Genomic DNA, 13,274 nt, shown 5'->3' with positions numbered 1-13,274 from the left:
TAAATGTCACATCAAAGTATTAAAATATATGGTGTGAAACTTGGATGAATTGTGTTTTAGTCCACAATGCTTACATCATTCTTTCTGTCTCTTGCAGGTTGTTTCACATGGACTGTGGTTTATCATTATTTCAGCAAGTACTCAGTCTGTAAGACCCATCACCAGTGTTTTCCTCGCACTTCTTTTTATGAGGTAAGATAACTACTATGGAGCTGTTCAAAACATATTTTATAGCATTCTTGATGGGTACTATTAGAACAATGCATAACATGTTTTTAAGGAACCTAAAGAGGATATAGGATCTTAGAGTTACGTGGATATTGGAAATGGGATGCTAGAATTGCATAGATATTGGAAATAGCACCTGAGGGTCATTTCCTTAACATGCATGGCAGGAAAGAACAGTTACTGGCTCCTGGCTAAACAGAAGCAGAAATATTATTCAGGATGTTCGCTATATACATCATTGTCAACAGCATCCAACATACAAGAAAAACATCCACCCTTACCCTTGCTGTTCTCTGTTCTACTTCCTCACTGCTCTTCCCCATCATGTGTCTGAATACCAAGCGCCCACCATTGGATGTCACATATGCACAGGGGAAGGTGTTGTGTACCTCAGGTCATGCATTGGGACCCAGGCACTCACACACACCATGAGAGAGCCCTTGGTTCTGGGAGTAGAGAGGCACATGTATTGGTTCTTTGATGGCAGGGTGGGAGGCATGGGTAGTTTGGGAGTAGTGTTTCAGTATGAGGTTCCTGACCTCCACCTAAAGCTAGAGGTGCTTTTCTTTATATTCTGCTGTGGGATGTATAGTGTACTACCTAAAGGTAGTTCTTACCTCAGCTCTGCAAGAGGGAAGACTTTATCTGGGTCACTGAGCACAGCACTGTGACAAAAAACTGTCTCTGCCACAGAAAATGAAGCCTGTGGTTTGCTCTGGCCACGCCCTGTGGTGTGGGGCCTCTGGTTGACTCACGTTGCTGGTGGTTGGTACTTCTGGAATCACTGCTTTCAACATCTATTCCTCATCAGCACCGATCTCCTTCCAAAGGAAAGGACAGAACAGGCAGGGAGAGCCGTTCTGCTCCCCAGTGCTCTGTGGGGGCTCCTTCCTGGGGGACTCAGGTGCAGGCAGGACACGAGTGCCAGGAGTAGCATGTAGTTGTGTCTCTGTTACAGAACTATACAAAGTACAGCGGTGGTCAGGATGCAGATGGAATTGTGTCTAAGTGGGGTATGCAAGTTACTGAGGAATGATTCCATCCTGGGAGTTTACCATAGAGAAAAAGCAAAGTCCTCCTGAGTAAGGCTGGCAATGGGCAGAAATGTTTCTCTGAGGGCTCGTTGGGCTGTGCATGCCTCAAGGGACTGCGGATGAAGACTTCACCCTATAGAGCAATGCAAATTAATGCATTTATGCAAGTTTATGAATAACTCATAAGGGAAAAAAAAAATATCTGTGATTGTGCTTTCAATTCATCACATGAAAGTTTACGTGTGCCAGCTCTATTTACGTCCCGGCCTGGGCTCATTAATGCAAATTAATTCCAAAGCTCTTCTTCTGCCCGATTTTTCTCCCCCCGGATCCTGAGGTAACGGCACAGCCCGGTCAGTTCGGCGGCCGTCCCGGCGCGGGGCCCTCAGCGCCTCGGGACACGGCAGAGCGCGGGAGCGTCGCCGTGACTGGGCCGCGCTGGGCTCCGTGGCGGTTAGAACCGCAGTGACCGAAAAGAACGGCTGGGAGACCGCCGGACGGCAACGATCGCGGCTCCCGCTACCAACTCCGCTTCCAGTTCCACCCGAACGACCGTTCCGGAACGCCGAGGGGGCAGCAAGGCCGCGGCAGCGGCCCGCCCCACCAGGTCCTGCCGCGCAAGCGCGGGGCCAGGCGCGCCGCACGCCGGGAGTTGCAGTTTCCGCGGGACTCCTCGGCAGCGCCGCAGCGCCGGGGCGAAGGCCGAGGGACGGCGCAGCTCAGCGAGCGGGGGCCGCAGCGTGAGCTCCCCGGGCTCGCGCCGCCCTCTCCCGTCGCTCCGGCAGAGACGCGCCGGCATTCGGCGGGTTAGCGCGGAAACGCGCGTCTGCAACCTTCTCGTGCCTCTCTCCGCTCCTCGGGGACGGGGACTGCAGAGCTCCCCCTCGCGCTCCTCCCTCCTGCCGGGCGCGGATGGCACAGCCCGACAGAGGCCGGCGCCCCGCTCCCAGCCGGCTCGGCGGGCTCCATGGCCGGCCCTGCTCAGCCCTGCTGCTGCGTGCGCCCGCCCTCCCCGCTCTTGGAAGCGCTCTTTCCATTGGCTGCGACCGGGTGATCTTGCCAATCAGGAAGCGGCTATCATGGAGGAAGGGAATAAATACAAGATGGCTGCTCGTATAAAACCAGGCATTGGGCTTCGCCCCGGCGATGGGGGAATTGAGGCTTTAACCCGTGCTCCGAGGGCTGCGCGCCGCTGTCGCCCGCGCTGCCGCCGCCTTTCCGGGCGGAGCGAGCCCCCGACCGCTACCGACCACAGCCGCACTCAGCCGCTGCCCGCGGATCCCCGGCGGGGCCGAGGCCGGGCGCGGCGCACGAGCGGCCTGCAGCTAGGCCCCGCGCCTTCTCCCCTGCCACCGCGGCGCCGGCCCCCCCGCCCTCCGTCCGGCCGCTCGCCTCTCGCCGGGCTCCGCTCCGGGCGGCTATGGCCGTCTCCAGGTCGGTAGGAGCCGGGAAGGGCGGTAGAAGGAGGCCTGGGCGCCGCGGCGCTCGCGTGCCCAGGCCGGGAGACGACGGGGTGGTGGGGGGGTACGTTAAGGAGTGCTGCCCGCTGAGACCTCGCGGGGCCGCCCCGTTAGGCTCGGGGCTGGGGGTGCTCCCCGGCTGGGAGTCCCGCGCACAGCGCAGGGAAGCCGTCCCCCCACTCCCTTCCTTGAGGCTCAGGGCTCTGCCCCGGTTCCTTTTATCCTGCCGCCGTGGTGCTTTTGGCCGGGCGGGCGGGAGCGGGGGGAGCGGGGGTGACTGCCGAGTCTCGAAAACTGGGGATAAAGCGTTCTGCATTCCGGGCCCCTGGCTGTAAAGTAACCGAAATGAAAGGGGCTTCATGGGGAAAAGTGATTAGTGTGTTCTGGCTCAGCCTCAAGATGTAGGGCAGTATCTGCTTACACACATGTGCGCTGGGGTGTGCCAGCTCTTAAAGTTGCTCACTGATACAGAGGTATGTCTTAATAGAGCTGTTCTGTTAAAACTGCTGAGCCCAAATTCCTGCCTTTTTTTTTCCCCCTCTGTGTGTGTGTGTGTGTGTGAAATGGACACGTTAAGCTTCCAAACTGAACAGTTGAAAGGAAACACAAATCCAAATTAACCTTGTAATAGATTAGACCAAAGTCACATGCTGGTAATATCTCTGTACTTCTGAGGTACTGTAACAAACATCAATTCTATTTCTGAAGCTGTACGTGAAGAAGCAAACAGTTCTGTGTAGCACAGTAAAGGTGTATGTGCTTATAAATTAGATGTGTTATAAATCAAACTTTTCAGTAGCATTGTGTCTTTTAAGGCTTCAATAGCAGATGCATTAGTTTGGGCTTAGTAGTTTCTGCAGAGTAACCCCTTCTGTTTTTTCTACTTACCTCTCTATCAGCCTTTTCAGTATTGGGGATCTTCTTGTAATGTTTTCCATAAGAACCTGGAAGTAGAGAGAGATTGCTGTAACAAGGCTACTTTGTGATCTAACGCTACAAGCAGTCATATAAAATAGACTAATATTACAATTTCATTAGGTAAGGGGCAGTCAGCTTAAGTGACTGTGCTGAGGTATGTAAGATATGGGGGCTAACTGGAATGCCAGGATTGAACTGAAAAGTTTGTATGCTGAGGCTGTGTCAAAGATGAGTAATGAACCCAGTTAATAGTGCCTATGTATTTCTGTAAAACTACACTGCTCCAGTGAAAAACAGCAGTGAAACGGGCAAAGATTTATGTAACATCTGTTTGATCTGTTTGGTCAGTAGCTGATATGAAAACAAATTTCTGGTTTGGATAGTGTTTGTTCTTAAACCTCCCTGGGAAGTACTAAAAAAGTTGATGCATTAATAATGTCACGTGATATGTTGCTTCAGTGTATGGTCTTAAAATCAAAATGAGACACAAGTGAACATGAAGTGTTGAGCTGTAATAAAAGTGCTGTGATACCTATGAGTTTGTATGGAACTGTTTCAATTCCATGTACGAATCACATGAAAGAGTTACTCATTGGAATGCTGTAGCACCTCGATGATCCCTGAGGAACTCCTGAGTTTCTCTGATGTTCAGGTATGGTACTGTGTACCTGCTATCTCAGACTAAGATACAGCAAAACTTGCTCATTACATGGCAGCATTTGACAAGTGCACCTGATACTGTAGTCTCAGTTGCTTGTGTAAATTTGGCAGTTCTTATATTCACCTTTTATTTCAGAACAGTGGATTTCTAAAATTCTTCCTTTTCAGACAGTGTTCAGAACAGTTATTTGCAGTATGCTTCATAACCACGTTTCTTTAAGGGTGTGGTTCCAGTTTCTCTGCTAGCTCCATTTAATTGTAGAGATTGGATTTTTCCTCCAGGTAGCTACCCTTCTGTGTTTTAAAGGACCAGCGTCTTTCTTTGACTGATTCTAAGTGTGCAGCTGTGGGGAGTGAAGGAGAAGTTAATCTTTCTCTAAAGACTGTAGATCTCACTGAGTGTATGCCAGGCATCAATTTGAACATGAAAACTTCAGGAGGGTAAATTCTGTATTGACACTCATTTAAAAAAATGGAGAGGAGGGAGGAATGTTTTAACATCCTCAAAACAAATAATCAGGTGGCTTTTCTTGTAGTCAAGTTCAGTTTCTGCTGTTTAGTAAACTGGAAATTTAAAACCTTACTCTGGGTGATCTACATAAATCTGGGGAATGCTTTGAAATACTTTAAAACTGCAAATCTTCAGACTAGTTCTGCTGTTAATAAGGTCATCTTGCAAGCAGAAAATATCACTCACTTGTGATCCACCGATAAAATAGTTGGTGACATTTTCATCTGCATTCTCTCTCTATATATACATGCTTGTTTTGTCAGTCTGCTGTTACCTGAACTGAAGATCTACTCTGAGATCTGAGATGCGCTAGAAAATACACCTAAAAGCAGAACAGTTGCAGAGTAGTGTTTTTATGTATCTTCATCCCTTTGGTAGTTTGGTACTAAAAAGACAATGAGCCCCATCCTCCCTGGCAGTGTGTTTGAGTGGGTGAAGTTCTTTCTACACACAAGCCACTTTGTGCAGACATTTGCTCCCTTTTCCTGTCTCGAAGTATAAATGAATTAGTATAATGTCTGCATAACTAATAAAGAAATCTTGACAGTGGAACTGAGAAAGGAAAAAAAAAAAAAAAAAAAAAAAAAAGGAAGTGAAAAGTTTTGCTTCATCTCAATTCCTGTGAAGTGTAGATGAATAAACACAGTGCCTCGTGAATAAGCTTTTGAGATTCTTCAGGTGAAAAATGAACACTGCCAATCTGTAGGGAAGAACAGCAACAACAACAACAATCCTGGGTTACTCGGTGGTTGAGCTTCAGTAGATGTAGATAAAGTGCTGCTGGTACCTCTCAATACCCAGCTTTTCAGTTTCTTTGATTTGTTTAAAGGCAGCTCATGTATCATCATTCCAGCGCTATTTGTACTTCTGAGGGCTATCTCAGTGTGAAGGGGGAGAAAAAAGTCTTAAATGCATGAAGCTGGCAAGATGCATTAAGGGTAAACAATATCAAATCAAAAGGTATACCCTTAAGTTCACCCTGATATACCTTATTAAAGACAGTTTTTTCAGAGTAATTTCAAGACACTTTCTAGGCAAGTAAGGGGGAGCATAACAGCTTGCTGTTGCAAGCCATGCTGTGTTTGGTCCAGATGATCGTAGTCCTAGTTTTTGGAGTTTTCAGGGCTGCAGTTTGCTTGGATTTGTGTATAACTGAAAGTATATAGACTGGAAAGATAGTTTTCCATTTAAAAAAAAAAAGTCAGAAGGCTGTAGTAGTAAAGCCACTGGAAAATGCACGGATCCCATCTATTGATCCTGGCTGTTGAACTGTTGGGCAGTGTCTTCTAACAACAAATCAAGGCTGCTTTGAGTGATATTATTACTTACCTAGAATATGAAGTTTATTAGCACATAACTAAGGGACTGAATTGCTTACAAGACAACAAAATTATCCAGAAATGCTATGGGTCCTGCATAGCTTTTGGAAGTGTTCTTTTGGGCTTATCACAGGCTTTTCCCAGAGAAAGGACTTTGTTTTTTGATCATTTGGAAGCCATTACTTTGTGCGTGAAAAACAAGAACTAAGCTTAACAGGAAGTGTGCTTTCATTGCTACTTAAAGGAAAATGAATAGTTACATTCCTTACAGAATTTCTGCCGTTTGCATCATACCTTCTCCCCTCCTAATAACCAGGATAGGCAGGTGCATAACCTGGTGCAATTACTGGAGTTCTGGCTGAAAGGAGAGGAAAAATAGCATACCTCTGCTCATGTTAATGGGGACTAACAACCCAGTGTGGATCTGCTTCCTGCTGTTGTTTGTGGGAGGGAGCATCTGTGCCATCATGAGGGTGAGCAGAGGTGCCATGCACACTACTGCCCAGATGAGACAGAGCTGTAGAATTTCTCAGACACATAACAGACTGACATGAAAGCAGAAACCAAGGATTGCACTCTGATAAGAATTCTAACTCATTCCAGCAGTTAAAACAAATACTTATCAAAGGAATGTTACCCGTTTCTTACTCTCTATGTCACTTGGTAATGCACATCTTGTTTTGCTTTGAATATCTTTCTGATTTCCTGTGTTCATTTCTTGGTGTTTTTGTAATGTAAGTGGCTGTATGTATTGAATTTGGATGTAGGTATGTATATAATGGCTAACAAATAAAGCTTGTATAACCTAATGCTGGTTCATCTGTTATATCAAATATACATTCTGTGAGAAATCATAACTTCCACGTTTGGTTGACCTCTCTATGCAGTGCATAATACTGTGACCAGTGTAATGATGGAGCTCTCATTTCATTTAGGTGTCCCTTTCAATGCTCTGTAGGAAATGAGGATTTCTGCTGTCTGCATCCCTACCTTCATAACTATTTACAGTTTATTTTTTACATGTATCCTCCCATTTCTTTGTTCTGAAATCACTGGTTATTTCCTCCTTGCTGCTTATACTAGAAGTTGTTTGCTTGACTGTCTTAACAGTTTATATGTGCTTTAACAGTGGCATGAGGTTTTTGAGCTGTGAAGCAGACCGAGCTGGAACCAGATGATGAAAGAAAGCTCTGATGATTAGAACAACAGAAAGAACTCAACTCTGCAATGAGTGTCAAACCCTTGTCAAGTCTAAATTTTAGTTTGATTAAGTTTTCTAGATTTGGGGCTACTTTCGTGCTATGAAATAATGCCTAGGAAGTTTCTGGGTCCTGAAGTGTGGAAACTGGAAACTTGGGGAGGTATTCCTTTTCTTGAGGGTGCCAACTAGCAGTCTTGCAAGGATCTCCAAGTAGAGCATTCCAGAGATCACCCTACAAGGGTTTTTGTACAGTCACACGATTTCTGTGGGTTGGAAGCTCGCTAGGATGGATACAAGCTGTCTGTACCACTTGGCCTTGTCAGTGATTGCGCCCTGCATGATAATTGCACTGGCACAAAATGGATGCAGAGTGCAAACCAATGGCTTCATTGGTAGCATTGATCAATTTGCTATCTGTTCCAAGTCTAATCTCATTTGAGGTCAATAAATTTCAAGCTTCCCCATCTGATCAGACAGGGTGCTCATGGAACTTCAGAACACTTAACCTGGGCTGAGCAGGATCCTTCCTCAATTCAGCTGCATAAATCTTTTGGAAAAAGTTTTGGGATAATGTGGATACCTGGTCATTAACTGTCCTGCTTTTAGCTTCCTAATAGTTCAACAGCCGATAGACTTTCAGATTCACAGAAAACAGTGTCTAGGTCACAGAATGACCATGCTACCTGCTCAGTGCCCCTTAGGTAGTTGTTGTGTTGTTATTCGTAGGCTTTGCTGCAATAACAGACTTGAAGGGCAAAAGGCTTGTTACATTTAGTGATATAGCAGTTAGTTATAAAGTTTCTCTGTACTTCTATTCACAAAACCCTCTTCAGTTAATTGGACTGAGCCCACATTTGTAATCATCCTGTGTGTCTGTGTTGATAAAGGGGAAATTCATCTTTAATACCAGCCAAGTTGCTATTCTGGTGAACAGTATTGCAAATGAGACTGTGTACTCTTAGAGTTCCCTTAGGATTCTTAGAGTACCTTTAGGATTGTTCAGTAAACTGTTGGAGAACTGCTGCTAAGAAGTGGAAGAGTCTGGTCCAATGTGGGATGGTTATTCCCAGTTGATTTCTGCCCTGCTGGTTATTCTTTAGTATCTCTCTTGGGTGGCTCTATCCTGGAAGTGAGATTTCAACTTTTATTAAAGCTAGTGTGTTCTATTGAAAAGTTCTGACTTTGATTTCTTAGAGTATTTCTGTGGGGAGGATTCATTTGCCTAATCTAGATGTCTAGTGTCAATGTATCATTGCCACTTCAGAATGGCAAGGGTCCCCTTACATCTTGCCTGCTAACCCCATGTGCATGACCCATTTAGAAGTGTCCCAGATGCTACTAGATGCCTGTTCTAAGCAGTTGGGCTGATGTCTCCGTGTCAGAAATATTTGTGATGAACTCTGAGTCAGTGTAAAAGCTCATGTTGTATTTCTTAGAAGAAAGCGATATTTGAATGTAATATTGTTAATAAAGCTTTGAATTTCCGTTCCAATCAGTGTCTTGCTGATACATTTAAGCGGTGGTAAGAAAAATCTCAGATTTCTCATTTGAGAGGAAAAAGAGGTCTGCCTCCTTTCTAATGAGCTCATGAGTTCACCGATGTTCACATATCATTGTCCTCTTGATGAGATGTAGTTGTTGGCTTGCAACTTCCATATGCTTAGCAGCTTTGTTTGAACTTTGTATGTAAATTAAACTTATTACATTTTAAAACCACAGATTACAAACGTAGTCTGCTGCAGTTAAAAAGATGATACAGCCACAAAAGTGATGGGGCTTAGGCTGTCTAGTTGTATAACTAAAACTGGTATTAAGCTTCAGCTTTTCTGAGATTTGGCCATCAGTCATTTTCTCTTGAGACATGAAGAGTTGTTTGCTGAGGAAGTGGTCTAAGTTTGCACATTCTGCTTGAATGTGGAGATGAATAAAGATATCAGATAGTTGAAGGAGTGGGTGGCACTAGATGGTAAAATTCTTGAACATGGAATGCTGAAGACCAAAAAGGGTGAGTATAAGCATGAGAGCACAAGCAACCTAGAGCAAGCTGTGGTTCCTCTGCAAGGTAGCATGTTTTGCAGTGAATAATACAGATCATCTAGATTGAGCTGTTACTGTCAAGCATATTAAAGAAAAAAAAATACCAGTAAATAACAAAGTTCTTGAGGGTGTGTTATTTCTGACTAGTGTGCTACAAGTGATTTGGACGACTCAGATTTCTAAAGCTTTTGTTTTCATCTTTGACTGTGTAATAGCACAAATCCACTGGTTTAGAAATGTTTAGATTTTGATTTCATGTAGCGTTAAAACAGTTTACTAACTGGTAAATGACAGCAATTGAAACTTCAGTTTTATCTACAGAAAGCGAAATGGGCTTGCCTATTATAGTAGTAGGAAGCAAATTATTTCAAAGTTCACAAATGCCAAAAGTGTGCCTAAAATACTAAAATTATTTGAAATAATTTGAGTTGGAAAATACCTTTTCTGTAATAAATACCTAGTCCAGTATCTCTGGTTGTTATGACACACGGGTTTGGGGACTGTTATATTGTTGGTACGTTTTTGCCCGTAGCATTACTGTTCTGTTCCATCAAATTGGACTCTCAGGAATAGATACAGTTCAAGTGTGTAAAAGAAAATACAAAATCCAGTGATGTACAGACTCTTCTAAAAGTTACTACTAGAAAGAATGTTAAAAGCAATTCTGCTGAAATGTAATTAGTAGCACACGTTACATTCATCCTTTTCCTGTATTTGCTAAAACCTGGGGTATGTGTTTGAGGAAGGGAAGTTGTCAGGTTACCTGTAGCCTTATTTCATCAGGGGGACCTAGATGAGCTTCACTACTGTGTAAATTCCAGCTTTGTGCAGGTGTGGTATTTGAACAGAATTCTTATGATGTCCTTTCTATTCTTAAAGGTAAATTCTGATTGTGCTGCAGCAAGACTTACATTCAGTAGAGACCTCATACTGCACAGTGCTTCATGGATCTCAGCATTCTGTAAAGAGAATTATAATAATTATTTTAAGAGATGTTTGGGATCTCTCTCACTAATACAGAGTTACTGTGAAAACAAATCTGGTTCCCATGTTTCATGGGAGGTATCGGAGTATTTTGAAGCTGTAAGTACAAGAACAGGTTAGATCATGTGTGTTCCAGGTAATTAGAGGGAAAATACTTGAAAATTAAAAATTTCTGGTGTCCTGAAAAAGCAGAGTATGACTATAGATGTGAGTATTCAAAATAAATGATAATTCACAGTGTGAATGATGGAGCCCTTCGCTTTCTCTGTCTGACAGAAATTGCAGATTGCTTACAACCTAACAATACCAGTCTTGCAAAATTAAAAATATTCTGTGTCAGGAAAAGGAACTTATTTCATTTTCTTCTCGTAACTTGCAGACTTTTGGAACTAAAGTTTCTAAAAGCTCCTCCATTGTTTATTTTTTTCCTACCAGGCTACATATGCTTTTGGAGCAAGTACAGTTAGAATTAGGCATAAGTACATTTGTCAGTCTGTCAGTTGGCAGGCAAACACTTCTATTTGCGTTTGATAAACTGGAAAATCTGGGGGAATATAAATAGAAATGGTCAACTGTGCTATGAATAGTGTAACGGTTTCGTTTTTTGTCAATCATTCAGGCTTGATCGTCTCTTTATTTTACTGGACACCGGTACAACACCAGTAACAAGAAAAGCAGCTGCACAGCAACTCGGGGAAGTAGTGAAACTGCACCCTCATGAACTGAACAATCTCTTATCTAAAGTAAGCATCTTAGGGTTTTTTGTCTGTTTTTTTTGTTTTGTTTTGTTTTTGGATACTTGCTGTCAGGACTGAAATAGAATAGAATGAGTCTTCTGGGCTGTAGTTTCTGTGGATGGAGGCAGCTGAAAATATAGCATTTTTGTGGAGCTCTCTAAAAAAAGGAGAAGAAAATTAAGAGGCTGGGTCTTTAAAGGCGTGCTGTTTTGGTAGCCTCTGTGAGGGTTGCATAAGTCAGGTTTCACTTTGCACACAGTATTGGTATTCAGTGTTTGCTGTGAGTTCAGATTTTCTTCTACAGAAAATCCAGATCTCTACTGCCTTTTAAATGTTTTGCTGACGCTTTTAAAGAGTGTTGCTTGTGTGGTATAGGATTGAAATTATAGGAAGCTGCATGTCTTTACAAAGGCTGGAAAATGGAAACAGGTTTCCATTAGTTTGAGACTGTAGTCTGGCCAAGTCCAGTAAAAACACCAAAAATAGTTTTGTACCTGACAGCTGGAGATGGCTGCACAGCCTCAGTTCTGCTTTTATTGAACAGGTGCTCTCACCACAATTTATGATGCCACCAGAACGGTCAGGGAATCATGAATATCAAACCACCTTCAGTGAAAAAATAATTCTTCCAGATTTGAGGCATGAAGGGAAATCAGTTTAGAGGAGCATATGTTGTTGCTAGTGATCCATCTCGGCCTTCTTGGGTAAAATTTTGAAGTCTGTTGTTCTTTTTGGAGCACTTTTAGAAAGAAAAAAAAAATAAAAAATTCAAGCCTTGTCTGGTACCTGGAGATACATTGTATAAAGTGAAGTCTACATTGTATAAAGTGAAGTCTACATTGTATAAAGTGAAGTCTACATTGTATAAAGCATGGTTAACTTTGGCTGATCCAACTAAATGCAACCTGCAAGTTCTTAAGGCCTGGCTATGCCAAGGGTTCTGCTAAGCAGCAAAGGTCGCTTATGGTTTGTTCGGTGGTTTTTTGGGTTTGTTGTTGTTGTTTTTTCTTTGTCCTTTGTTTTAAATGTTTTTGAATCTTGCCTTAATCCACAGCAGTAAAAGTGTTAAACAGGCTGTAATAACTGATAGATGCTCTAAAAGTATGGTTCTTTTTAACAAAATGTGATTTATTTGTTAATTTCTCTTTAAAGGTGTTAGTGTATTTAAGAAGTACAAATTGGGACACCCGTATTGCAGCTGGCCAGGCTGTTGAAGCAATAGTGAAAAATGTACCTGAGTGGAATCCAACTCCAAGATCAAAGCAAGGTGCTTCTTAAATGAATTATGTAGAATAGTACGTTGTTTATCTGATGCAAACTGACTGTGATATAAAAAGTCTTAAGGCAGCTGTGCTGTGCTGTTTAAAATGAACCTCCTTTTTTGTTTTATGTTCATGGACTGTGGTAACCTCTTTAGCTCGAGATGTTCGTATTCAGTTACAACACCGTGCATGACCTTTGCTCCTTCTAAGATTCACATGCTTCAGCTCTGTACCCTCAAAATGCTTAACTGTGTATGATGAAGAGGAATAATAACTGGTGAAACAGGGAAACTTTTAACTGGTCGATTTTTGTCATACTTTGCGGTTTCTGAAAGCACCTTTCTTGCTGCCATCTGTGCTCACTTTGTATCTGGAGTTGTTGCGATGTTCCTTTTGTTGTAACAGAATTCATATCTGCTTTGAGGTGCTCTCACATTAGTTGCATTCAGCGCCTCCTTGTTCCATTACTGCTAAGCTTTATTCACTGCCTTTGTTATTTTTATAAACGTTAGCTATATTTGCACCCATTCAGCACATTCCTCTTCACCTTGAAATGTTGCCTCCTCCTCAGTTTCTCCTCAAAAGACAGCAGCTCTATCTTTTGGACAGCTTTGTTTGTACTTTTCAGTGCTTTTTCTCACTTGTGTTCTCCTTGAGATGCACATACCTGCCCATAGTATACTTGCATCTCTAGAGTACTGGTATTTATATGTAGTGGCAGAATGATGTGCTTTCTCATGTTTTTAGTGTCCTTCCTGATAAAGCCCAGTGCCCAGTTGGCTGTTCTGGCTGCTCTGTCGCTGCCTCATAAGCTGGTAATTACAGAAATCTAACTGAAGTGCCTTCAAAACCTTCATTCACTGTTAATTACCAGTTTTCACATCAGTGTTGCGTAGACACAGCTTAAGTTCTCAGTGTTGCAC

At 43.1% G+C, this 13,274-nt stretch overlaps 1 protein-coding gene across 1 annotated transcript in view; it reads left to right on the top strand.

Moving 5' to 3' along the window:
• The first annotated feature begins 2,378 nt into the window (after nucleotides 1-2,378).
• Nucleotides 2,379-13,274, top strand: part of BTAF1 (B-TFIID TATA-box binding protein associated factor 1) — a 42,392-nt gene continuing 31,496 nt past the window's right edge. The window contains exons 1-3 of the mRNA XM_072339668.1: nucleotides 2,379-2,696; nucleotides 10,972-11,095; nucleotides 12,242-12,356. Coding sequence (XP_072195769.1) covers nucleotides 2,683-2,696; nucleotides 10,972-11,095; nucleotides 12,242-12,356 — 253 coding nt within the window. The 5' untranslated portion in view covers nucleotides 2,379-2,682. The remainder of the gene's footprint in view (nucleotides 2,697-10,971; nucleotides 11,096-12,241; nucleotides 12,357-13,274) is intronic.

Source organism: Excalfactoria chinensis, chromosome 6 (genome assembly GCF_039878825.1).
Source record: "Excalfactoria chinensis isolate bCotChi1 chromosome 6, bCotChi1.hap2, whole genome shotgun sequence".
Classification (NCBI taxonomy): Eukaryota; Metazoa; Chordata; class Aves; order Galliformes; family Phasianidae; genus Excalfactoria; species Excalfactoria chinensis.
Note: the sequence above shows the minus strand (reverse complement) of the source record. Positions and strands in the feature narration are given on the sequence as shown.